Source organism: Armigeres subalbatus, chromosome 2 (assembly GCF_024139115.2).
Source record: "Armigeres subalbatus isolate Guangzhou_Male chromosome 2, GZ_Asu_2, whole genome shotgun sequence".
Lineage (NCBI taxonomy): Eukaryota > Metazoa > Arthropoda > Insecta > Diptera > Culicidae > Armigeres > Armigeres subalbatus.
The window spans coordinates 226,702,552-226,730,151 of record NC_085140.1 but is presented as its reverse complement, the minus strand read 5'-3'; the positions used below and the strand labels follow the sequence as shown (position 1 = coordinate 226,730,151).

At 36.8% G+C, this 27,600-nt stretch overlaps 2 protein-coding genes across 10 annotated transcripts in view; one reads left to right on the top strand and one right to left on the bottom strand.

The window, feature by feature from the left end:
* Nucleotides 1-2,563: 2,563 nt before the first annotated feature.
* On the bottom strand, nt 2,564-27,600 carry LOC134211798 (GPI ethanolamine phosphate transferase 1). 5 transcript variants are annotated; one of them, XM_062689044.1, is made up of 15 exons: nt 27,499-27,600; nt 13,943-13,973; nt 9,096-9,262; nt 8,682-9,039; nt 8,378-8,608; nt 7,171-7,318; nt 6,920-7,111; nt 5,195-5,420; nt 4,988-5,139; nt 4,196-4,383; nt 3,939-4,132; nt 3,692-3,882; nt 3,343-3,423; nt 3,094-3,285; nt 2,564-2,846 (listed from the first exon to the last, which is right to left on the bottom strand). In XM_062689044.1, exons 3-15 carry the CDS (start codon nt 9,178-9,180, stop codon nt 2,589-2,591), a joined length of 2,496 nt encoding a protein of 831 aa, XP_062545028.1. In that variant the 5' UTR covers nt 9,181-9,262; nt 13,943-13,973; nt 27,499-27,600; the 3' UTR covers nt 2,564-2,588. The 5 variants fall into 5 exon arrangements, with proteins under 5 accessions (XP_062545028.1, XP_062545027.1, XP_062545025.1 ...); XM_062689043.1 differs by lacking the exon at nt 27,499-27,600 and adding an exon at nt 14,114-14,199; XM_062689041.1 differs by lacking the exon at nt 27,499-27,600 and having other exon boundaries at nt 3,692-3,816; nt 13,943-14,177.
* The window catches only part of LOC134211796 (potassium/sodium hyperpolarization-activated cyclic nucleotide-gated channel 2), a 104,935-nt gene continuing 96,027 nt past the window's right edge, over nt 18,693-27,600 (top strand). For 3 of the 5 annotated variants that reach the window (XM_062689030.1, XM_062689029.1, XM_062689028.1), the window contains exon 1: nt 18,693-19,502. The gene's annotated coding sequence lies outside the window, so the exon portion shown is untranslated. The remainder of the gene's footprint in view (nt 19,503-27,600) is intronic. The other 2 variants (XM_062689032.1, XM_062689031.1) reach the window with 1 other exon arrangement.

The window sequence follows — 27,600 nt, the reverse complement described above, 5'->3', positions numbered from 1 at the left end:
AGTTTAAAAGGTTGCTAAGACGCGAAAGAAACGACGCACTACTACTTCCAAATGGCTGTGTAGTACACCAAATGATCACCTCACCTTTCTTACACCATATTGATCGTGGGCTTTGTGGCAGTGCGGTTAGCGACGTCAGTCGTCAAGACGCATGTGCTGTGGAGTGTAGGCTCCCGCCGATTAGGAGAAAACTTTTCGTAAAGCGAAAAGTTCTCCACTGGTCCACTGGGTGTTGTGTAAATGTCCTGTCCGTTGTCTCATGCTAGATGTTGAGTGTTCAGTCTATGCGACCTCTGGTCGAAGACGGTGACCCTGTCTCTTTATTGTCTCTTTATCTTGATATTTACTCGTATAAAAGATACATTCCAGATTGTGATCCTCTTTTAAACAAAAATAAACTTAAATATTGTCTATTCAATTGATTCATAGCAACATATACAGATAAAAAATATCATGTCAAATTATCAGAAAAATTGCATTTTTTTTTTCAATTTATTAGATTTTATTTTGTATTTTTCCAAGTAAAACCAGTTTGAAAAATTTACCGGCAAATTACTCAAGTCGAAGAAAATTAAATGGGACTATTAATAAGGGAAGGTATACAACAAATCAAAGGGTAATTTTCAGAGACCAAATTCAAGAGAATCCACTGCACTAAGAATTTATCTGATTGATTACTTCCTTCTGGTGACCACTCAGATTACTTTTCAGGATGGTTCATTATTTGGTTCACTTGAATTGTGCACTTAATTAATTCGGTTGAGGCTTCTTCATAAATTCACATTAATCAATTCTTTTTAGGAGCTGAATTCTTCCGGGAATGGCAGGATAGTAGTTTGTTGAAAAAAAATCAGGGCTTTCGGTCATTTTCGATCTAAATTACAGCTTCCGTTTCAACTTACCCCACATTTCAACTTGCCCCGATGTACCTTATTAATATTTTACTGAAGTGTTGTATAGGTGAATCTATTATAGTTTCCTAGTCTAACGAAAATTTGCTCAACCTACACGTCAGAGAAACGCCAATAATTTTGCCGGGTAAAAGTGGCGGTGGTTTCTGAACATTTTTTTTCGAAAAAAAAATTTTCATAAAAATTTTGGCTCTGGGGGATGGTCTATGCCCAAAACCACCCCCTGGCTACGCCACTGATTGGGAAATACCATATAAACCCGTCGGAAACTATGGCGAACATATCTGCTGAAGGAATGAAGAAAATCCATCCAGCCGTTTTCGAGTTATGCGGATACGAACACAGACCATTACATTTTTATAATATAGAGAAGATAAAATAAAACGTGGATCCATTTTAAAGTGCAGATGTAAAATGTTCAATGAAAATTGACTTCTACTCTAAACAACTAGACTTTTGTGACTTTCAAGTATTTAATATATGTTTGCGAATGAGTCTGAGTACTTAAAAATACCACAACTATTTGAGTACCTATAATTGTAGTTGTTATTTAGAGTAGTTGTTATGGAATACGTGGAATACATGCGACGGAAGCATTTTTCCAATAAAATAGATTGACGATGCTAATATATATCCAAGGTAAGCGACATGAAATTTTGTTTAGTTCTAGGGAAATGAAAAGTGTTGGAACGTGCTTAGTTCCTCCATTATTGGATCATTTGCCCAATATAGTCAACATCTAGATCAGATCAAAATATGATCAGGAGTGTTACCACGTCTTTTACCAAGAGCGCTGAAAAAAAAATTGTTTTAACGAGTTACACACGCTATTTTTTGCAATGACGATCGCGGTCGTTGAGGAGAAATATTACTAAACTTGATGCTCGCAACAGCTCGCAACAAAATATATAGACAGCACGACCTCGTACAGTTTATTTCGGTCAGATTCAACGAAGTTTCACACCTGTATGACTATACCTTCTTCTTCTTCTTCTTATTGGCATTACATCCCCACACTGGGACAGAACCGCCTCGCAGCTTAGTGTTCATTAAGCACTTCCACAGTTATTAACTGCGAGGTTTCTAAGCCAGGTTACCATTTTTGCATTCGTATATCATGAGGCTAACACGATGATACATTTATGCCCAGGGAAGTCGAGACAATTTCCAATCCGAAAATTGCCTAGACCGGCACCGGGAATCGAACCCAGCCACCCTCAGCATGGTCTTGCTTTGTAGCCGCGCTTCTTACCGCACGGCTAAGGAGAGCCCCTAATGACTATACCTTACCGAACGAAATTCAACAGCGGCAATTTTCAGCATGTTTTAGGAACTCAGTGGGCCAGTTTCAATTAACTACTTTCATGTTTTATTATTTTATTTAATAACCTAGTTTTATTTGATTACTAAAGCTTTGCTTTTTGTGCCTAGAGACGGCAATTTCAATGTTGGTCAACTCTAGGAGGCTTTTCCCTATCACCTCCAATACGAAGTACTAAAGATGAAGAATAAAGAGAAGTGAAGAAAAAAAAAATTAATTACAAGCCACTTAGCTTCTTTTGACATTTACAGAGTTTCAAAATGAATACATTAAAACGCATTGCTTGACTGCGGGTTCTTTCTTCAGAAAATAAAGGAACAAAATAAACTAATTTTGCATTAGCATACAAAAACAATTCAGTCTTTATTAGTTTTTCTTCCAAACGTCAGTCCCTGATGATTAGAAATCTTTTCTACTAAAGAAAACTCAGTCATGAATGTTGCACCACCATACAACAGAATCAATACAATCGTGGTACACTCCATGATAACAAAATGTGATATAGATGAACCTATTTCCAGCCATGAGCCTTTGTTTTTAATTAAATAGAAGAAATGAAGGCACATCAAATCACAGATGACGAATATTAACAGAAACAACGTCTGGGCTCTTACCTGAAAGAAAGAAATAATTTGAAATTATTTGGTCCTGCTATTTCTATTACATATGCACTGCCCATAAATTCATAACAGTCCCATGTTTGCTTGATTTCACAACTACATGGGACTCTTATGCATTTCAGGGCAGTATACTCTTGTATGGTACAAGATAAGTTTACTTTCCCGGTTTATCAGCTCATAAATCGCACATTATTATTCATCCATATTAATTTTTATAATCATTCATAATCCTTATACTTACGTTCAAACTTATCTGCAATGATCTCAAAATGCATACTGATACTAATATAGGTATTAATAGTTTGAACACAATCAGGCACGTCATTAGAAAAGGCGAGAAAGTCGTCACTAAAAGCCGAACCCAGTTCGGATCAAATGAACTAACGGTGGCCATATTTCCAGTCCCGAAAAATGAAATGAGCATGTAAAATACCTGCAAAAGATTCCATAGAAACAAATAAATCACAATGAACTTGAGTAAGTTACTTACGAATGTTAAAGAGCGACGAAAATCATCAAAATCAACATTTTTGTATTGAGTAGGCTGATACGTGAAAAACAAATCTGATATCTGAAAAAGAAAATAAAGGCTCACTAATAAAAATCGCTAGAACCTGATTTTTATTGACATATATATTTATTAAATTTGGATTTTTCATTTATCTAATATATAACAAAATTAATTGACGTTTACTTAAATCTGATATTGTGTAAATTGGGTTAACGTTGGTATACTCGAAGCTTACAATTTTTAACGAATCTTTCCAAAAATATATCTCAAAACCTGTGGCATGCATTTTCAATATTGATTTTTTTTTAATTTATTCAAAAAAGATTACCTGTTTCCTGGATGTAGATATTTCGTTTTCTGCACGCAACCAGTAAAATAAACTTATACAAAAAGCCAAGTAGAATAATGGTTCGTAAGATAGTGAGAGGATCATATATGGGCCTGCTAAATTTACTACAATCGCCATGAGTCGTACCGTAAATAGAGTTGATGTTAAGAACGGTATCAGAAGACAAGAAACTGAAAATATATCGAAAAATAATCCGCAGAACTAGTTGATCAAATCCGTTACTTACCAAAAAATATCCATGATAACGTTTGGTTCCACCAACACAATGTCATTCCTTTTTCGATAATGTAAATTGATATCAGTAAATTTATCGCTAGTCCCCAGCAGACAATGCTCTGTAGGCAACGATACATTATGTTCTCCTTGGAATTTATCGTTATCAAGGTATTAACAACAGTCCACAAGCAAACACCTAACACTCTGAAATGCACGTATAAAATTAGATTTTTAAGGTCAGAAAATTGTGTAGTTGATGCGCCATACGATAACCATGGATGATTAGAATCTTTCTCCACAACGGGCAAAATGGGAAAAACTGCCAGAACTGCATTGCTGAAAACTAACGAATAAACCAATTTGCTGCCACTAAGTTGCTTTAATTTGTGTGCCAAGTATATCGTATTACCAAATAGGAATAAACTAAGCACACTTCTTTGAAAAAATGCCATTACCTAGAAGAAAAAAAACAAAGAAAAACCTGATTGATCCACCTAGCGGTGTTGGTCCCTTTCTCGCGCAAAAAATAGTGAAACAATATAACTGAGTATTTTTAGTGTGTTTTGGGCATAAAAAATAGTATTTCGGCCATAACTTCTGATCCCATTCCTTTAGTCCGATCTGGCCAATTCTCAATAGCAAACAATGGGACAAGATTCCCCGTCGAGTTTTTGCAAGTGATTCGGACAATGCTAAGTTCCAAAAAGTGTGTCTACAAAATTTGTACATATACACACAAACACACACACACATACAGACATCACCTTAGTTCGTCGAGCTGAGTTGATTGGTATATAACACTAAGGGTCTCCGGGCCTGCTATTCAGGCATTCGAAGAGAAATCCTACCTCATTGTGTCCTATTGAAAATTGAATTGGTCATATGGGCTCAAAAGTTATGGCAAAAAAACATTGTTTTCATAATGATGAAGGAAGACCATTATCGCTAAGTGATTTAATCAGGGATTTCAAATTATTCTTGGGCCTTGGCTTTCCAGTACACTAAGGTGTAACGACTATATTTTCTAAATTCTCCTCCAAAAACTGTGTTTATACTTACGCACAACTCTGCAAATCCAACAAAAACTACAGTTTGTCCGAGTACTCTCAAACTAATCATTTTGATGTACGCTCTAGATGAGGCCACAACTGGAATCCAAATAAACAATGGCAACAAAAAATAGAATGTTACAATTCTAGGGGTCCCCTGAACTGAAAGGAAATCAAAAATCAATATCTTATTCTAATCGCCAACTTGAAAACTCACAATAGTTGTACCCAGTTATTACAATCATTGCAGTAATACCCGCCACACTCAATTTCCGACTGATTTTTGGAAACACTTCTTCGAAGACAAATAATTTGCCCAACACTATTAAAATCCAACCAGTCATTGCAAGAGTTAGCATGAACAGTAACTCGTTCTTGTAATATGTTTGATAAAACTCGATTACTTCTAATGTTACGTCAATAAGAGCATCACACAACGCTATCTGTATAGAAAAGATGAAACGGAAAATATTAAAAACCACTCGCATTAAATACAATGTGCCCGTGTCCAATATATTTCAATACACTTGCTTTGAATGGAATTGGGTTTATATTCATTAAATTTTATTATTTGTTGGTTGTCTGTGAGATAAGATTTAAGCCATCAAAGAAAACCTACTTCCGAATTTTGCTATTTGAAGAATAACATTGGAATGTCAATGCGATGAAACGCCTTGTGAAAGTCAGTGCATAGAGCTCCCATGTTGTTACCATTATCCATCGCATTAAAAGAAAAATCAATGATTTATAATTGATTGCATATAATTCGGCAACTCGGCCGTACGAATCCAAGACACGTGAATTCTTTTTCGTAAATTTCATATCAATTTGTCCCAAGATTACAATAAATAATATCAAATTTGTAGCGGTTGAGCGATCTTTGAAAAATCCATGCTTTTTATTTGTAAATCTGTTTGATGAAGTTAATTGAAAAATCATGAGAGTGCAAGACATAATAGCTGTTCCTTGGTAATAACGAACCTCCGATTTTTTCTGGTTAGAGGATAGACACAAGACAGGAGCTTACCGTGAGAAAACTTTCGGATTCCAGTGATCATCTGAAGAGCAAAACAATGGTGCTATCAGCTCTTTAGAGAAGCTTTTCAAAAATATCGGTGGAATACCATCAGGGGCACGATGCGTCTAAGATTTTTAAAGCTTTTTTATGCATCTAAGCGTTTAGAACATCGTTTGCTATGATATGATTAACAACAATATTCCTAGCGTATTGACGCAAAGACGTAAAGAAATAGACGTAAAGAAAATAAAAAAATGCGATGTTGTTTCAAAAAGGTGGTGGAAAAAATTTTCAAAAATATTACAGATATCTTTTCCAAAATATGAGAAAAATTTCCAAAAATATTACAGATATCTTCCGACGCGTTCGTCTAAATACATGGGTGACTGAAGGTTTTAATCTTGATTACACGTAACTGAAGAAGTTCATTGGGCATCACCTTATTATGCTCTTCAAGTGCTACATCAAATTGATAGTTTTAATTGATCGTTTAGTGTAATTTTTGCTTGCGTTTCCTTATTATTTTCGCCTATTGTACCAAACTGAATATTTTGAATTTCCGTTTCTTCATTTTTCTTTTTATTGGAGCCTTTTCGGAAGTAATGTCAAAAATGTTATAAAAGACATCAACGAAAGATTCAATATTCCCTTAATTCTCTAAAATTTGCTACCAGTTTAAATTATTTGGCTTTTGGCTCAGTTTGAAGCCGTTCTGAGTGCCTGCCGCTTGCAATGGGTTTAAATGTTTGGAGCTAGTCAAAACGTCAAAGTCGGTATTATCACGAAACACATGCTGCAATTGATCCATTTAATAACAACTTTAAATAAAACAATGACCAACAAAATCCGAATGACTGATGTGGAATAATCAAAGTTTAAATGTTTTATTAGATATATTGGACACGGTGTTTTTCAAACACTTACCACTTTTTTAAAATTCTTGTCACGGTACACTATCTCTACGTCATACCTTAGCTTGCTTATTATGACAACGTAGTCAGATTCCTTCTGAGAAATGTTCCATTTAAAAAGTTTTTGACTCGATTCATGTCTATATTGAGAATACTGTTGGTATAGTTGGTCTGCATTGGCTCTCATACATTTTGCAACATAGGCCTGGAAGGAAGTAAGATAATTATTTTCCACACAAATTTTCGGGGTATCCAAGTTTTTACTTCTGTTGCATTTAGATACTGTCGTGGAAGTTTACCACAACTGTTCTTTGGGACAGCTTGCCCGAGTAGAGCTGATATCAGCGGAGTAACATCGGCTTGATTTATATCCCACCGTGGGACTAAAACCTCATCTATGATTACGTGTTTTCTGCAAAATTCAATTTATTATTACCAACAAGCATGTGATCGCATATTCAGAACATTTGGCAAAAGTAGGAAACGAAGAAAAGGAGCCTCGAAGTTTGTGATATGCAATGCACATTTACACCCAGTTTTTTTTTACACGGTTTGGTTTTAGTCGTTTGAGACCTTCAATGTCAATGAAATAATGAGTTAACCCCACGAAAAAATTCACAAAAAATCAAAGAAAATTCAGGTGGTATTTAAAAAACTGTGAAAGTTCGGGTTAACCGGGAAATTAATGAATTCCAACCGTGTAAAAAAAACTGGGTGTATATGATTTTCTCTAATTTCGCAAGAAATTTCACAAACACTTTTTAAATTAAAATGTAGTTTGAGTGCAAATTATTTGCATGGATTTATGTGCAAAAACTCAGAACACTGAAGACTGCTCTACCAATAATGGTACTTTTATGCGGTCAATTTGCTTAATGTGATAAAAATACTTGATAGTTTCAATTAGGATGTGATTCTCAAAACGTATTGAAACTAAAGAATGGGCTGGGCACTTTAGTTGCTTGCGTATAGCCATACATGTGCACAATTCTGAATTAAAATAATAGTAAACAAGTACTGTACTTGGAACAAGACACTGAGAAAAGCTGTAAATGCTAGTAAAAACTAATCAGTATCTTATCAATTTAAGTAGAATTAAACGGAAAGTAATGAAATCTACCGTAATTAATAATAAAATGTATTCATGTAATCAATCTGTATGACAAAAAATGACGGAATTTGGAACAGTTAAGGGAAAACAGAGAGTTAAACACAATCTTACTGAAATTTACAAATTACTGATATTTCGGACTTAAGGTTGCACCAAACACACGTGACGCGATTCTATCGCTTGGCGACAGCGATTCTATCTCCGTTGGTATGGTAGCGTAAATGTAATATTGCCTGCAGCGATCCAACAATAGAATCGCGGCGACTAGCTGTCGCCGTCGCTGTGATTAAATCGCTTAGCTATGAGGAAGCCTTTACTTTTTTCGAGGACTTTCTAATATACAATGAAATGGTGACTTACCCAGGTTCATCAATCCAGACATCTTTCCAGTAATGAATACCTGCACCCCATGCCACAAATGGTGTTTCGGTTTCCCTAGGGTGGCCAGATCCATGTGACCCTTTATCGGTCATCCCATGATCAGATGTAAATATGTATGTAGTCCTTAGATCGTGGTTTGTTACTTGATCAATCAGATGAACAATTTGTTCAATGCCCTGGTCAACGATTATAAGGTTCTCCGTGTAAAGTCTGTTTTCAAATGCATGTTTTATTAGGCTCATGGTACTTAAATAATGGCGTCTGGTTTCTAAAATCGACTTACTGTGAATACGGTTTGTGTACATGACCAGATGTATCCATTCCCAACAAGTGTAAAAAAAGTATAACATTTTTCTTTGACATAAGGAGTTCAATATTTTCGGGCTTCTGGAAATATTGCTTCACTTTATCAAATACCCATAAATCTAGAATGCTCGTATTCGTCGTTTGAGAAAATTCTTCCACGTCAGCTGGATAACTTTCAGTTAAAATTGTACCGGTTTCCATTTTGCTTGAAAACACTGATAAAATGTCAGGACTTCCCCAACTATATGTTGCATGACTCCGATTAAACACAGAATCGAATTCAACAGGATTTTCTTTCCATCCCTTAAATATTGCGCTGGGATCTTCATACAGACCTGAAAGTGGAGTTCAAAAATGTCACATGTATATGTTGCGAAATGTTCAAGCTCACCCGCAAATAGTGCGACATGTCCTGGCCTGGATTCCGTTGGGACACGAGTATGTGATATTCCAAAAGCACCATTGGATATGATCATTCGTCTCAAAAACTTTGTCCTGTTTGCTTGATGCTCAAGAAATGATTCCGCTCTCAATCCGTCAGCAATGAATATTACAACCCTGAAAATTGAATGGTTACGATTAACGTTATAGCCTGGAGATGTCCATCGATCTTATTCCCAAAAACCAGTACGACGTTTATTTTTTGTTCAACAGAGAAACATGTTCAATAATATGTGATCATACAAGTAAAACAATCCGCCTTGCTAAAACATTTCATTATGATTGATTAATTTGTTCAAGACAATAACTTAAGTTCACTTCTCACAATTCCGTTAAAATATAAAAAACTTTTTTTAATAAAAATGGACATGATTCTTCAGATTTAATGGCTATATGACCGGGGTTCTGACAAACCGCACCAAGCGCCAACAAAAAAATTTCCCGGGTTTTCTACCCAAGCTTTCGTTTAACCGATTGAATTGATCACAAATCGTATCGAATATCCTTCATTCTTATAACTGAGGATATCCTACAACAAATGTGAGTCTAGTATAGTCTAGTCTAGTCTACACATACACAGCCAATTCGTTAAAGAATCCTGGAAAGTGATAGATATATATCCTACAACAAATGTAAGTTTGAATTAATATGAAATGATTTCCGTTTTGCGAACAGAATATCGCAAGTCAGTCTTGGTGCGGTCTGGCAGAACTCCGATCATATGCAACACTCATTGTTAGTATGCTTCTTCTTCTTCATTGGCATCACTCGTAGCTTAGTGTTCATTAAGCTCTTCCACAGTTATTAACTGCAAGGTTTCTAAGCCAAGTTACCATTTTTGCATTCGTAGAGTAGGGTGGGGCAAGAGTGCGCGTGGGTTAAGAGTACGTTTTCGTTTTAAAACGTTTTAAAACGAAACTATCAAGTTTAAAAAAATATAAACTAGCAGCACTGCATCAGCTTGACAGGTGTTCTGACCAACTATTGTAACGTGCAATTATAAACGATTTGAATAAACAACAAGGAAGATATGAAGTTAAATGATTTTCAGGTAATTTTGCTATAAATAATTGTAAAATTTTTGTAAATAATTGTTTCCGCTCCTAGTATTCCATTACAATAAATATGCACTTTTAATCAGGTGGACATATCCCGTTGGTTTTCAAAGAGGTCACAACCATCCACTGAATAAATTTTGGGGTAAAAGTGCGCATGAACGGGTGGGGCAAGAGTACGCATGTGAACATTCAAATTCTGATGTCAAACTCGTATTTCCGGCCGAAATAAGACTACTTTCAAAGCGTAAAGACCACAATAAACAGAAAACCTACACGGAAGTAATAAACTACCCAATAGTGAGTTCAATTCACCCAACCTCGAGCATCCGTACGGGAAGCCAAAATTGAGTAAATGGGGTCGAAGTAGATTCCCTTGACTCCCATGTTAAAAAAGTACCAATGGGAAAATTTATTTACTCAATTCAATTTTGAGTTCAGGCAATAAACTCAAAGTTGGCTTCCCGTTTTGAACTGGCGTCGTTGGATTGTTTCGCTCTTTTGTTTTTGACAACAGAAGAAAGAGTGGATGAAAGAGAAGTGAAAAAATAACTCAAAAGTAAGTTTTAAAAAACTCAACGCTGGGTACTTTTTTTCTTACTGATTCATACAAAAAGTGATAGGTATTCATACAAAAAGATAGGGCGAGGGGTGATGAAAGGCAGAAATGTTGTGTTATGGAAGTGGACTTTCTTTAAAGAAAATTCCTTTGCTTACTGGGTAACATATAGGAAGAGTATATGAATCGTCGACATTGATTTGATACGCAGGAGCTTGTTTCATAAGGGTCACATATTCGATTGAAAACTAAATGCGTACTCTTGTCCCTCTCCACTCTATATCATGAGACTAATACGATTATACTGGGCATAAACCATGGTAGTCGAGAAAATTTCCTAGACCAGACCAGGAATCAAATTCAGCCACCCTCAGCATGATCTTGCTTTGTAGCCGCGCATCTTACCACCCGGGTGAGGAGGTTCCCGTAGTTAATCTACGTTACTCGAATGAAACTATACTAAAATAAGCTAAATCTAAGTATAAGTCCTTCCGATCCGGATTAATGAAACATTTTTATTATATTTTTATTATCGAGAATTTCAGCCCCAGGCTGGCTCGTCTCGAAAGATGAAACATTTCCGTACGAATCGCAGCGTCCGAAGTTTGAGTATGTCCAAATCTCCCAAATTGAAGGGAACGTGCCTCCTGAGACGACGTTCTGATACGGTCCTCAGATGAGACAGAAGGTTTGCGAAGGCCCAATAAGTCGCCTGTAAAACCAATCATTACGAGCACTATAAGAGATAATATGACTTGATATAATCGGCAAAGACCTAGGCGACGAATAATTAGTTTGTGTATGTCCGAAATTTGAACATCTACGATATATGCACATTTATAACATTAGTATTTTCAAACAAACTACACCCAACCAGGGGCCGAGGGGCCCTCCTTAGCCGTGTGGTAAGACGCGCGGCTACAAAGCAAGACCATGCTGAGGGTGGCTGGGTTCGATTCCCGGTGCCGGTCTAGGCAATTTTCGGATTGGAAATCGTCTCGACTTCCCTGGGCATAAAGTATCATCGTGCTAGCCTCATGATATACGAATGCAAAAATGGTAACCTGGCTTAGAAACCTCGCAGTTAATAACTGTGGAAGTGCTCAATGAACACTAAGCTGCGAGGCGGCTCTGTCCCGGTGTGGGGATGTAATGCCAATAAGAAGAAGAAGAACACCCAACCAGCGTTTTTTCAACAATTCTGCATGAGAACCTGCTAAAATCTGTATAGGAACTAAGCAGCCCTAAGACCTAACAATTTTGCATACTTCTCGTATGAAAACGAGTATAAGAGCATTTTTTGTCTGTATTACGAAATAGTAAATAGTAGAAATGTATTACTATACATAAAGTTCTTTGGAAGATCCTCATACATAATTGTGATAGGATCAAACATCGGCTGACTGGTTGTAAAAGTTTGCAGTACATTTTTAGGCAAAAACCATTGTTCTGAGTTTAACGCCAGAGTGCGTCGAAAATTCAGAATATCTAATATACATAAAAAGTAACCCAAAAAAACAAATCTGACAATTATTGTATAAAATCTTGGCATATACGATTCTGTAAACTGTTATACAGATATTGTATTAAAATAATACAAATATGTATAAATTCAATAGAACAATTCAAGACAAAATTTTCAAAACGACTTATCTGCTTTTGTAAACAAAGATTTAAACGTCGATTTGACGAATCTGATAGCTCTCCCACGCAAACCAATACCATCAACAGGTAGCGGAAACCTTCACCTACCTATTGGTGGTGTTGGTTTGCGTGGGAGAGCTATCAGATTCGTCAAATCGTCGTTTGAATCTTTGTTTACAAAAGCAGATAAGTCGTTTTGAAAATTTTGTCTTGAATTGTATGTAAATCTTCCAGAATTGTATATGCTAAATGATTATACAATTTCTGTAAGGTCCTTATGCAGAACTGTATCAAAATCTGCCATCCGCTGGTTGGGTTTACTAGTAGAAGCATAAGTACTAGAACGCTAGTGGCGCTGTAGTCATTTAAGTTATTTTGACAAATTATGCTTCAACAAGCGTCAATGAATTATTGGCAGTGGCTGATTATCTACCCGCCGCTGCCACATCCAGGCGCTATAGTGTATGCGCAAACCGCCAGAAATTTGTATGGCGAAAGACATCTAACGCGGGTTTTCTCAAAATAAGAAATTTGTCATGAAAAACTATTTGGTACCGGTTATGAAGTTAGATGCCTTTTGCCATACTGATTTCAGAAAGTTAACTCCTAGTGTGCCGCTGTAAGCACGCTCAAAGCAGGCGATTCATTAGCCATAATTTATGCATCATGTTGTAGTGCATGTTTGGTTTCATAACCAACATCGGTTTTACATTTGTAGTACCGGTACTTTGGCTGCCAGGTCGAAGTAACCTAGATGTTAGTCACGCGAACAGGGACGGCATTAGCAATCTTATACTTTTATATCAACTGGTGTACTCGATATCAAAGTAAGAAGGAGAAATATCGAGTTAGGGAGCTACTATTTTGAATGTGGCACATTAAGAAACTGACCAGAGTATCCAGAATTTATATCGGGTCACAGAATATCGAATGAGAATGAGTTCACTGTATATTATAATTTATTATTTCTCAAACAAACAGTTCAATGCGAACTCTGTCATCAAACACTGGACATTTGTTATATGAAATATTTAAACAAAAATCGTAGAGTTATCGAAAAATGCACCATTTAGTTGTGATCCTGCCATTATTGTACTTCAGTACTTCAGCACCAAGCTTTCTAGTTCGACAGACCATTTTTTCATAACTTTCGAACTCAATGACCGATCGTGATCAAATTTAGCAGTGTTCGACTAGGCTTTGCCCACTGTTGAAAGTCGTAAGCAAATCGATTAAGGATAACTACCTACATATAAGGAACGTTGGCTCATGTATTTCTTGGTTTTTGTGTAGCCACACTCACACTTATGTATGTGGACAGATAGACGTTTGCTTTGCTCCTCGAGCTGAGTAGATTGCTATACAACACTATGGATCCCCGAGCCTACCATAAAAAGTTCGCTTTCCGTACAACTTTGCAATACTGCTAATAAACTGGCAATTTCAAGTTTTATTTGGATTTATTTCGGGAACAACGACAGACCCTTAATGCCGTGGCGCATCTCATTCCCTATACCCTTTATGACATATTTCACTCACCTATCAGCCGGTGCATCATCGTAGTCTGCTCCTATCGGAAGATTTCGTAAGATTGGTGATTGGAAATAGATATAAAAAATGGAAAGCAGAAATAACACATGGATGAATAATGCAATAAAAGCAAATCGAAGCATTTTGCCTAATTTACTAAGCGTAAGGAATTTTTAATACTGTTCACAATGTTCCAGTTTGTTTTGTGTTCAGCAACTGCATTTGTCAATGTGACTACTTGTTCAGTGCTGCCAGGTCGCTACCTGGGTTGCTACGATAGAGAAGGAAGCTTTAAGATTAGGCCTTTCCAACAGTCGATCAAAGTTCAGGGTGTTTTAGCCATCTGGTGATTGAGGCAAGAAATATGCCAAAGCTCATGAACAAGAAATAGTAATAGATTTTTGCTTCTTTCTTGGTTAATTTAGGTGGTAATCCTAAATCGACCAACTAGGCCGTGATGATGCATTTCTCATTTGTAATAATGTCCCAATAAAGAAGATAATGAAATAAGATAAAGGTAATAAAATAAGAAGGACGCATTCAATCAAACACGCTTGTTTTGGAAAGAAGAGAAAACATCATACACTCAAAATATTGTACACTCAGGTAGAACTTACATGACTTTCACGTAGAATGAGAATTTTATCGAAAAATCAGGTAAAAGTTACGTGAATTTCAGGTGGAAAAAATCTACGTACTTTTTCAGGTGGAAACAACGTGCAGATTTTTTTGGGTGCAGCTCAGGTTATTTGTGAGCAATTTGAGGAATATAAGAACTTGGAGTAAATTAAGCAAGATCGCCATTCCCCACACAATACTGTACCGCTCATAAAAAAATCTACTCTTCCGCTCATTTTTGGTCACGACGAAAAATACGCGCCAGATAGTTGCCTAAGAAAAACATACCAGAAATAAAGCTACTTCGATATTAAAATTTGGTCGCCACGTGTTGCATTCCGGCGATAGATGCTTGGATAGCACGCTATTTGTGCTGCGGAGAAATTTTTCACATCTCTGAGAGCCTTAGAAAATGATCACGAAAGTTGTCATTTTGTTGCAAGGCACAATACATATTCTATAACTTTCACCCCTTTTCACCCGGTTAAAAATAATTGTATCTATTCAAATGTTTGTCAGTGTACGTATAGCTGATCAGAGAAACGGACAACCCATACACGCACCGACAGGTTGTACAACTTTGACTCCGCCACCCGGAAATTTGGTTCGGTCAGAGTAAAGTCGGACCGGCTGTTGGAACGACTGTTGGACAGTACAACTTGCCCACAGACGGTCCGAATTTACTCCGACCGAAGCAAATTCCCTGGAGGCAGAATCAAAGTTGTATAACATGTCGTAGCGTGTTTAGGGCCCCTTAGGTATTTATTCTACTAAGCATTAGAAAACCATCAAACAGATTTCTTCATTTAAATACAGCATAAAGCGCAATTGAAGAATAAAAATTTTCTTGCACGTGAAAAAGATAAATTTTAAAGTCAAATTCTTTTTTCTTCATTTGGAGCAGGGGAAAGCCCGTTTGAGTTGAACTTGGTTGGAGTATTTCTCAAATGGGCGAAAAACTCATCTTTTATTATCAACAGAAATACATTAGTTTCCAAGTGATACATACATAGGTCTTACATATCCAGTTTTCGCGAGCGGTAATGGACACTGGCTTGCCTGTGGGCTAGTCTCTGATTTAACATGAGCATTTTGATCAATGTGGTAAATAGGAACGTGCTAATGAAATGAACTCATGCCTTCAAGTCTGTCCTAGTTAAACTACACTCAGGAATAGACCAAACCTGTAATAACATACAAACAAATCATTTATCATATTTTCAAAGTTTATACTAAGCTAGAGTAAAAAAATAATCAATGCAATAATAAATCGTTACACGGCGAGGATACGGAGGTTATACTAATCGAGGATAAACTGCACGTAAACGAACGTGGGGTCAATCAGGAGAAACGCAGTTAGCATAGATTTTCCTCAGAGTGTACCTGTTCGTGTGTGTTGTGGATAGCAGAAAGTTGCAAAGCAAACTGTTTTCGGAGGAGTGAAAGTCAAATATCCTCGAGCAGGAATTGAATGTGCGATACATACTAGCGAAAGGCATGATTGTGCATAATTCTTTCGGGTGTCTCTTATGAAAATAAAAGGAGTTGATCGAAGTTGACGTAAGGGGATATTAACGTTTAGCAACTGTGAGGCAGGCAGGGTAATCAATTGTTGATTGTAATAGATCCGAGAAGAATTGTATCGAGGATCACTAAGCAGATCTAAACTAATAAGCTGACACCGTGCCTCATATCTAGGTAAACTATTGGGTCGTCCCTGGCAATCAATGAATACCAAAGTACACATCCCAATTCCTATTTATTTATTTGTTTTCAGCTATGCTGTACAGAGGTACAGATTGCTGCATCCAAAAATTAACTGACATCTAATACACGCCTAATTCGATTTTTGAACAAAGTACTACTAATGTTGAACTCAACGTCAGTAAAATTATTGAGCTGATTGAAACATTTGTTTAAAGGGTGGACCAAAAACGCAGGTTTGTCTTCTGGCCCAAAATAGTTGCCGTTGGCGGGAGAAGCGAGCCGGAAGGTGACTCACTGTAGCAGCTCAGCACAGTCGAGCTGGTGATTTAGCAGATCAAAGGCGAACATCCTCTGCAAATATGCACGTCTCTAGCGTAGAGGTTCCAAACGTATTAGCTGGTAATGATGCTCAAATGATCCTAAGGGCGAACCAAACAAAACTACTTGGAAAACGTTCAAAACGGGCTGACTGCACTTCATGGAACGGTACCCAAACTGACACGGCATATTTAAGTACACTGCGTACATGAAAGTTTTCAAAACATACACGTCGTTGAAATCCTGGCCGTTGCGACGAATGAAATCAAGCACAGCAAAAGCTTTTGCGGTGGTGACAGACACATGCTCACTGAAATTGAGTCTTCTGTCCATTATTACGCCAAGATAAATTAAAGAAAAGACACGCTCCAGTGAAATTCGTATGAGTAGTCGAGATCGAATTGCGTCATTGATCTGTTTTAACTAATGATGTTGCACTTTTAGGAATTTAAATCCATGCTAAATGGCACACCCTCGTGCTATGGTAACTCGATCATGCTGTAGAACAGAGCAGTCGACAAGATACTAGGTAGGGGAAATGTTCCGATTTCCATCTCACTGTACATATATCCATCTCATCGCTAAACAAAGAAATACGGCACCAATTTTGTCGCTTCTTTTTGTCAACATGCGTGCTCACTGCTGAAAAAAATCATAAAAATAATAAACAAACCAAATTCCTTTCCATTGCTTTGTTTTTGATGGGATTGAAATAGGAGCTATGAGATGAAGTGGCGAACCATTCCCCTATAAGATTTTTTTTTAGATCTTCAGCGTAGGTACATCAAGCGTTGGGAACGAAGTCAGTTGCACAAATCGTTGACAAAAAGTATTTAATCAGCCAAAAACTGATTGTAAGTTATTAAATAATTCGTCTTTGACATGTCCACTACACTCCCTGCCAATATTGGCCAATCAGGCTTTTGTACAATTTTCCATAACTAAAGTGTAACGCAGGTGTATTTTACCATATATTTTGGCTTTAACTTAGATACACTTAGATAAAAACTTTAATTTAGATACATTAGCTTAACAACCGATTGGACTGAAATTTTCAGAGAGTGATTTCCTTTCCCGAAGGCTAGATCCTGGGATGGAGCCCAATAACATTCGTCAACGTTTTTTGCTCCCCATACTAGGCAAGTATGATAACCAAAAATACATGTACAAAAATACATGCACATGTAATAATACAATAAATGTTGTTTGCAGAAAGATTAATTTCAGTGTCGTCTTATAAATTATACTTTGAACAAAATTTCTAATATGTCAGTATAAATCATATCAGTCCGAGATATCCAATTTAAGCAACTATGATGTTCAGGACACGATGGTAGGTTCTTTTTAGAACGGATAACTACGATTAGTACATGATAATATTTTTTCCTTTATTCATTGACAAACACACACAGCTTCAAAGCACGGATCATATGCGTTCCAGGGCATACTGAATTTCATTGAAAGGATAATGAGTGAAGCATGCGCGTTTCAAACGAATCCTGTTTTGATAGATATATCAATATCCTTTTAAATTAGAGCGAGTAGCCGATGCTCCACTCCTTTTACTTTCATCATCAGCTCTTTAAAGTAGAAACAATTTCCAATAATTACTTTTGTCTTCAAATCCAATATCTTATGGACTTTTTAAAAATAATCCGGATTGTTTGCAAATACGGCTATTGAAATAGCGCAAATACCCATATCTGCTTAGACAACAATATGATGAACATATTAGATTAGAAAGAAGAGAAATTATGTATAATGCATGATTATCATGCATTCAGGCATTTTACTACAGCGATGGCTTAGAAGTCTACTTGATAGGTGTAACATTATTTCTCAACAAACTGTTTTCTTCTGATAGTCGGAAGATTTTTAGGCAAATCATATAAAACACGTTATTGGAAAACATTTCTCAATGAGCACAAGATTGAAATATTATATTTGAATATGCAATTAGCTGAAATACAAAATAAGTAGTCTTCATCAGGTTATTTGCAATATTATACTGTAGTCAACCACTATGTTGCGATTCCAGTTGGAATTGGAAAAGTTCTAATTTGTAAAAGTATACAGTTTGCCAGCGCCATTATCACACCGAACGTGTATCCCAGTGAACATAGTGCACTTCACGGTTCTCACAGGACACTTCACATTTGAATTTTTTTGATTTCGTATGATTGAATAATCAAAAGTCACATGCCAAGAATATTGATCACAACCTGAAGGCATTCCGTGAGCGCGGGGTGAAGAACATTATCCTGAGAATAACGTACGAAGAAAATTGCACAAATCAATATCTACAAAATTTTCGTGATTTGTTTTGTTTAGTGAAAGTATAGTAGTTTTCAATTTAGCAATTGATAGTCTCAATAGTTTATATAATTTTGGAAATCCGTTGACCTACGGACTATCCCAATGTTAGTGTTCTGGTGAAATTAGGAGACAAAAGGTAGAAAGTTCTTCTGCAGGTTGGGAAACTGCTTGATAGTTTATAACATAAGGTAAAAGGAAGTGTATCTCCCTCGCAATCGATTAATTTGAATTGTGTGTTATGGTGGAAGAAAAGATAATTATATGTTTCTGGAAGCTGAGAATCTTGAGTGGCTTGGAAGAAGATAGCTACAGTTATTAAATTGAGAACCGCCAGAAGATGAAAATAATCATCAATTTCAAGAGGATGAGTCCTTGGAACGTATGAAATAGTGATACGAAGATTGGGACAGGTAGATGTAAGTGTGGTTACATAATCAAAAAAATTGACAACACATTGTTTTTGTTACGTGAAAACCAATATCATCAGATTAAGTGCAATAGTGTAGCTTTCAATAGGGAGTTAATCGTGAATCAGTTTTAACTTAGTTTGAAATGTAGTGATGAAGAAATCAAATTCGGAGCAACAGTATCGTTGGAATTATGTTCAAACGTAAGTGTATCGAGAGGAGCAATAAAAATGCCATATGTATGCGAAACTGGCGATTCTTTGCAGATTACGTAACCATTTTCAGCAAAAGCCACGCATTCGAGGAACAAAGCCCTTTTCTATCACTTTGGTGGCTTGGTCATGTTGACCTTCTGAGCTGACAAATTTGTGTAATTGAGTGATATATTATGTGGATGAGGGACAAGACTACGTTGAATTTATAATGTAAAACTGACATATGTTGCGAAGCCATGGTTGTTTTGCTCAAGGGATTTGCGCTATCAAATATGAATATCGATGCATGGCAACACCTGTTTCTATTATTTTCTATTAGACACGACACGATACGAATAGTAATAGACTTCACAAGTATATATATCAATTAATAACTTACTATTATAATTGATATCAAATTATATGCTCTAATGACATAATGTATAAAAATAAATTATATGTGAGTTGGAAGTTCAAGACAGATCTAATATTAAATAAAAATATGACGAAACAAGATAATAGTACTTTCGCAATGTCCTCTCAGTCGTGGGGTAAGATGGGCGTCTACAAAGCAATTCCATACCGAAAATGGCTGGGTTCTATTCTCGGTCCGATCTAGAAAATTGAAAGATTTTATGACTTCCTGGTCATAATCACCTGGGTAACACCGTGTTACCCTCACGATATGCTAATACAAAAAATAGTAGCATGGCTTAGAAATCCCGTAGTTTATAACTGCGGAAGTGTTCCAGTGGGGGATGTAATGCAAATAAGACGAAGAAGAAGATAAGTGATAGTTTACAGTTTCTCTGTGATTCTTAACTGCTGAACATGGATTTTTTTTTACAAATTATGCAGATCATAGCATTGACCGGACAACAAGTTGAATTCGTAAGAAATTATTTTTTTACTGGCATTCTCTACCATAAACTAAGACCTTCTCGTATCGCTGCTAAGTATTTATAAATAGATTCAACGGTATTTAACTGTGATGTTTCTAACCCATGTAACTATGTTATCTAGCCCAAGCATGTGCATTGTCAAGAAAATTAGCTACCCGTAAGTTTCTCAAACCAGACCGGAATTCGAACCCAGGTCTTATTTGTAGCTGCGCGGCTTGCTGATTAGTTAGATGCGTAAAACTTCCATTTCAACCGATATTATGAACTTATTTTTGGCTATTGAACCAGACATATAATTATGTTTTGTTCCAACATCCCGTATCATTCGTGCACACTTGAGAATGAATTGTGCACATAGGGGGACTGCTCCTTGAATTCATTTCAAACATTAATGTTCGCTTCGGTGGCGTCTATAACGGTCGAGGTAGGGACCCTAAAAAAATTTCAAAAAACGGTATTTACATTAGCATTGTCACTAAAACAAAAGTGCAATACAAATGAGCGAAACACGATAAATAAACTAGATTACTTCTACTCGCGAAAGGAAAACAAATTGTTTATTCGATGAAACTTTTTTTTAAATCTATTTCATAGCAATCTCAATACCTCTCAATCTGCAACAATAACAACGTTCACTGACAAAAATCCAATCATATCCATTATGTGTGGCACACATAAATTTTGACTATAGCATTTCCCACATAACGTCTATGTGAATTCACATAGCATATATGTGGAAAAACACATAACCGTTATTAACTAATAACCTTTATGTGAATTTTCCTATAGCGGGTGGTTATTAACGCACACATAAAATTTATTTGATAATTTCTTTAGATTTTTGCTAAAAAAAATTTGTGGATTTTTATTAGCGTTCATTTGGCTCACGTTTTGACCGTTCTCAAAGCTCGATTGGCTTACAATGGCCGCTTTCGCATATCTCTTATTATAGGATCCTTAATGAAACCTACAGGCAGTAATCAAATACCTATTTCGTTTGAAATTTGCCGAAATCAAAATCGTTGCGAACAGCTATAAGGTGTATTGCTTGCAGGTGTGTGGTGGTCGCTTCAAAGCAACATATAGCCTTTTTTAACTTCATATGCAATTTAATATTTAATTCACAGACACATTTTTTACATTAAAACTTCACTTGAAAGCCTATGGATTATATTGAAATGTTTCCGGTTCCATCATCAGATTTACCTCGTAATAAATAACTTACGTGATACTTGATAGGATCCAACTCTTCGATGAACTTCTGTGGAATGGAGTATCCTTCTCTACTGGACTCGATCCTGGGCCAATCGCTTCCAGTTGCTCTGAACGTTAAGCGCCCACAGGTCCTCTTCAACAGCAAAAAGCCATCGTTCACGCGGCCTTCCACGAATCCTACGAAAATTAAGAAGTTCGTAATAAGCTCTATTAGCAGCTGCAATACGCCTTTTCACCTCGCGAGTAACATCATTATCGCACGTCACTAATGTTCCAAGTTACACAAATTCTTCTACCACTTCGAATTTTTCATCCAGCACCATTGCGCTACCACCACCACTAATAAATCCACCTTGATTGCCAGCGACCACGTACTTCGTTTTGCTGGTATTGATCGTGAGTCCAATCCTCGCTGTCTCTCTCTCAAAAGGCGCGAAATCCTCTTCCACGGCACGGCGATCAATCCTGATAATATCGATATCGTTCGCAAAGCCCTGTAGCATATGCAATCTTGTGCTAATAGTATCCCTTTTTGCATACCTGCTCTCCTAATCGCTCCCTCGAGCGCTATATTGAACAGTAGATTTGAGAGCGCATCAACCTGATTCAATCCATCTAAGGTAACAAATGATGTCGATATTTCAACCGTAACCTTTACGGTTGATTTCGATCAGCCGTATCAGTTTCGCCAGAAAACCATGTTCTAGCATAATCTACCATAATTCATTCCGTTTCATTGAATCGTACGCCGCCTTGAAATCAATAAACAGATGATGTGTCTGCAAGTTGTACTCCCGAAATTTTTCAGGGATTTGTCTCAGGGTATACATTATACATCCGTCGTTGATCGGCCCTCACTAAAACCTGCCTGGTATTCGCTGACGAAAGACTCTTCAAGCAGTCTCAATCTGTTGAACATAATACGGGACATAATTTTGTACGCCGAATTAAGAAAGGTTATTCGTCGGTAATTGGCGCACTCCAGTCTGTGCCCTTCCTTAAAAAGAGGGCTAATGAGGACGTCCAACCTGCAAGCAGGAAATTCCACGTTTCCCATATTTACGACATAATCGTTGATGTTTTCGCTAACGTGGATTGCACTTATCCGTTCGTCGAGCTTCTGTCGGTACTCAGCCGATACGCCTTCCGCCGACAATCACTGGATATTGTAACGCATTGTTCGCTGTGATCTTTCGTTCGATACAGTTGACAACCGTGATCGAATTTTACTGACAACGAGATAGTGATCAGTGTCAATGTTCGGACCTTTGAATGTCCGCACATCGATAATATCCGAGAAATGGCGCCCATCCACCAGAACATAGTCTATCTGGTTGCAAGTTTCACCATTCGGGTGTCTCGGATGTTCTTTCGTGCAAAGTAGGTGCTACTGATGGCCACCCCTCTGGCAGCAGCGAAATTTACTAACCGTAGGCCGTTGTCGTTGGCGGAGTGAAGGCTCTCCCTACCGATTATGGGACGGAAAGAGTCCTCTCTACCTACCTGAGCCGACCGACCAAGTCCATTTAGGGTCCTTTCAATCATAGTCCTTATTTCGTTGCCGTGTCGGTTGCCAAAAACAACGTTCGCTTTTTCTTTTACCACCATTTTTCGTGGTATTTGAGAGGCTTCAGTAAACTAGCTTACCGGGATCGCATTACCTATATCGCGCTGGTGGGACTGCCATCTTAGGTAAAGCTGACGCGATACAGCGTTTCGTTAATCAGCCGCTGGTTACCAGGCAGACGCTGTTTTAGACGCATCTCCTGGTGAACAGGCTCTCCTTCTCACTCTAGCTGATGTCAGAAGGACAACACTGCCCAGGCTGCACTACCAGCTAATTACACAACCCTTACCCAAGCAGCACCACTTGTTTCTCAATAAGTGACAGCAACTGTGATGTGACTTACTGAAGGTTTGAATCATGCATAGTGCGTCGTATGTGGAACTTCTATGTAACACAAAAAGCGCAAGAGGTGGAGCCTATTTGCAACATCTTGCGGCTGTACTAAAAATAAAAGAAGAAGAAGAAGTATTGGAACGATTAATTAAGATGCGGTTTTCGCTGAGTGAAAGCTCTTGAGTATTCCTTTTAGCTATGTAGGTTTTCTTTTAACCTGCGCTTAATGAGGAAGCGTCATTATCAGTATAATGAAAAAATAAATTTCCCCATACTAATATCACAGAGAACAGACGTTCATCTTCATACGCGTGCTTGTGTAAAAGTTTGTACTGGTCATTTTAAAGTATGTCGTTATGCCCCCGTTGCGCGGTGCTAGTGTGCTGATAAATATGGTTAAAATTTGCCGTGTTTTAGTTTTTAGCGCTAGTGTTCTTTCCGAATTGCTCCCAGGCTCGCTCCTAGATGGCAGCACTACATTGTTTATGAAGTGTATGCCAACGCCATCACTTAGTGGAATTGAGTTTTTATGTCGGGTAGCCTGCGTTGGCGGCGCTGAGGTGCGATTTAAATCTTTACACACGTTTTTAACGAAATTTTGTTCGAGCATCCATGTCTGTTCTCTGTGCTAATATGCATGCAAACTTGAAACGGCTTGTGCTAAATCAGTTTTAATCCAAATGAGCTCAAATTTTCAGAGGACACTTAGAACATGATACAGAATCAGATGAACGCTGTGGAGCAAAATCGATTTTTTTAACCACCCTAGTAATTAGGTCATGAAAGTTAGGTTTCGATCGCTAGATACCCCTGGGAGTAGTGTTGTAAAATGTCATTGGTATTCATTTGTATAATTTTCCCAGAACTTGGAATTGGGATTGAAAAGTAAATTTTGCTAATCAAATATTTTGTTTCACCACCAAACTAACATAAAATCAATACATAGATGCAACTAGGTGTGTACATTGTGATTGGTTTCTCAAAAGTGTAACTTTACCGGTTGGTCTTTGTGTTCTATTTGGTTCCTAAATTGACCAAGTTTAATTTACCCACAACTTCACCTACCCGGAGAAATTTCAACAGCTGTTCAAACAGCCAGTGTATTATAAATTTCATATGCGGGATGGTCATTCGATGTATTGTTTGTCAAGTGTATTGCAAACTGATCAACCAAACGTACTTTTGGAATGAGTGAAGGGGAATGTCATTTCGATGCTGTGAGACTAATTTGCTAATAGCTTTTTCACAAGCTATTTACAATTATGATTTTCATATAAACATGTATCCCTTAGTATTCCCTTTAATTTTTTTAAGAAGTTTTTTCTCTAAATCTGATATTGGTGGCTTGAGAGCCGCATTAGTGTCAAATGACATTACTAAACTTTTTTTTTCAAATGGGCGTAACTGTATTTGACCTTGAAATTTGAAACGGTTAAAACTCTCTAAATTCACCATATCTCGTACAACTGACATAACTACCAAATAGATAGGAATCTATTATTTCTGTTAGTGCCTGAAATAAGTCCACTAAAATAGTTTGAATAGAGAACATAATCGCCGTTCCAATAATCGAGGGCAGAATACATATTAGGCCCATTTGAAAAAAGTTCCTAGATCAATGTCATGACATTCCGTGACATTTTTTAGTTTCGGAACGATGATCAGTTTGCCAATACCTTAGGATCCTTAAAGCATTACATGTTAATAAAAAAATCCGAATTGGGATGGAAAACTAATTAATAAAACTTTCATCACGAGAATCTGAATGTATTGAATGTATGAGAACCAATCCACTTGATTTGGATTCAAACGAAACTGCCATAAACTAGAAACCGGAACCGCCGAGAAATGATTAAAACGACAAAATGCAAAAAGGCTTTAATTGACCTTTTTGACATCAATAAATACCATTTGAGCATGTGGTATGTATTCATGATTTGTTTTAATTATTTTATTTTGACGTTCAGAATGATACCAAAATCCTATAATCGCTGATTCGATATCCACTATGTGCAAGATGAATATCTCAGACAATAATTTCACCGGGATTCGCATCTTTGTTGATCACGCGCGCAGTTTTGCTGGTGCTTTACTAAATGACAGGCATGTCGCTAAAGTTTTGCTAACATTCAGTTGCACGAACAAAGTCAGCTGAAAATCTTCATATACTCAACGAACATTGTCTAGTTCTATTAATTAATGATTATTCCGCATATGCAATACTACTGATTTACATTTCTAAACATGCTATTGAAAACAATATATTCCCTCACAAAGGATACCCAATGAATAGTATATATATATATATATACTAGTTGACCCGGCAGACGTTGTCCTGCACAGTAGGCGAGAATGTGCGTTCCGAACTGCCCATGCAAGTTCCAATAGGAATCACAATTTTAGTTATTCACGGTTTGCTCAACTTTACTCGAAATTTTCGCATTAGGAAATATCATATAAACCCGTCGGAAATTATAACGAATGTTTCTGCTGAAGAAATGAAAAAAATCCATCCAGCCGTTTTCGAGTTATGCGGATACGAACACAGACCATTTCATTTTTATATATAAGATATGAAAAACAAAGTTGGCATTTGTACGACTGCGCATCGCTCAAAAATAGACAGCCCAATTTTTATTAATTTATATTCGTTTTCGTCTTCTAGTTACGATGTTCAATGAAACTGAAATAATCTGAAAAACTGAACTCAGTCTTTCGATGAAATGGTTTATCGTACAATTTGCATGGAGTTTTTATACTTATACCATCTATATATGAAAAAAAAGTTGGCATTTGTAAGACCGCAAGTTGCTGAAAAATATATAGCCCAATTTTTCGTATTCGTATTCTTCTATTCACGAGGAAAAATGTTAAAATGAAACTGGAATACATTAAAAATCAAAACTCAATCCATTCGATGAAATAGTTTTTCGTACAATCTGCATGAAATATTTAAATTTAAAAAATCGATTTGTGAACTTAATGAATAGGAAAAACGTTATGATAAAACTGTAAAAAAAAATTAAAATCCTTCTGACAAAACCGTCTTGATTTCTAAATAAATTGCGCTCGCAAAAAAATATATCAAAAACTCGATCAATTTTTGGCGAGACAAAGTTCGCCGGGTCAGCTAGTAAATTATAAATTACATTATCTTATAACACTTTTCGAGTCAAAATTATGATCATCAGCATTCAGTTTTAGGTTCTCCAAATCGTTCTGGAGTCAACCACACGCAAAAAAAGCGTTCCCGAATTCGTGAACCAGCAAAAATACACCGTGATTTAATTCATGGATTCGGGAGCACCAGTCACGTTTTCCAGAACGTTCCAGAAAACGTGATTGTATTCCCGAATCCGTAACTGTTCCCGAAAAAATACACCGTGAACTCATTAGTTCACGAATTCATGAACGTTTTTTTTTGCGTGCAGGTTTATTACACCTGGTACAAGTCCGATTAAGTCGAGGCAAGTACGAAATACTGAAGACGGCCTTAATATTGAGGTCGAAATAGGTATCTATATCAGTTACAATCAAATGATAAAGTTCAATGGGATAGTACTTATGACAATTGAAGACATTCCACTTAGAAGCTCACAATAATTTCTGTATCAATTTAAAGAATCTACACACAAAAAAATCTGGAAATGCACATGAATTGATGAAATTCGAATTTTCATTTATTTTGGAAGCCTTCAGTTGAAAAAAAAAAACCACAAAATAACGAGTATCAATAGCAAAATGAAAGAAAATTATTCTTGCATGTGAAATAGCAGTTTGTCATGCCAGCGCACTTCGAATGCATGGGACGATCGCAACCATTGCAATGGGTGGAGTTTGCAATAGCCCATATTTTAGTACATTTACCGGGAATGATAGACATTTTTCTTTTCTTCAGCAAACTTACATTACACAAGCATTTCACTAGAATTTAATATCACATATCAAAGTACACTTTATGTACTAAATGATAAAGTATCACACTCACCTCGTTCCAATGTTTTGTTTTGATTTATCTCACTTGAAAAATTACAAAATTTTGAAACATAAACAAATGTCCTCGTTTTTTTTTGATTCCTCGCGGCAAGAA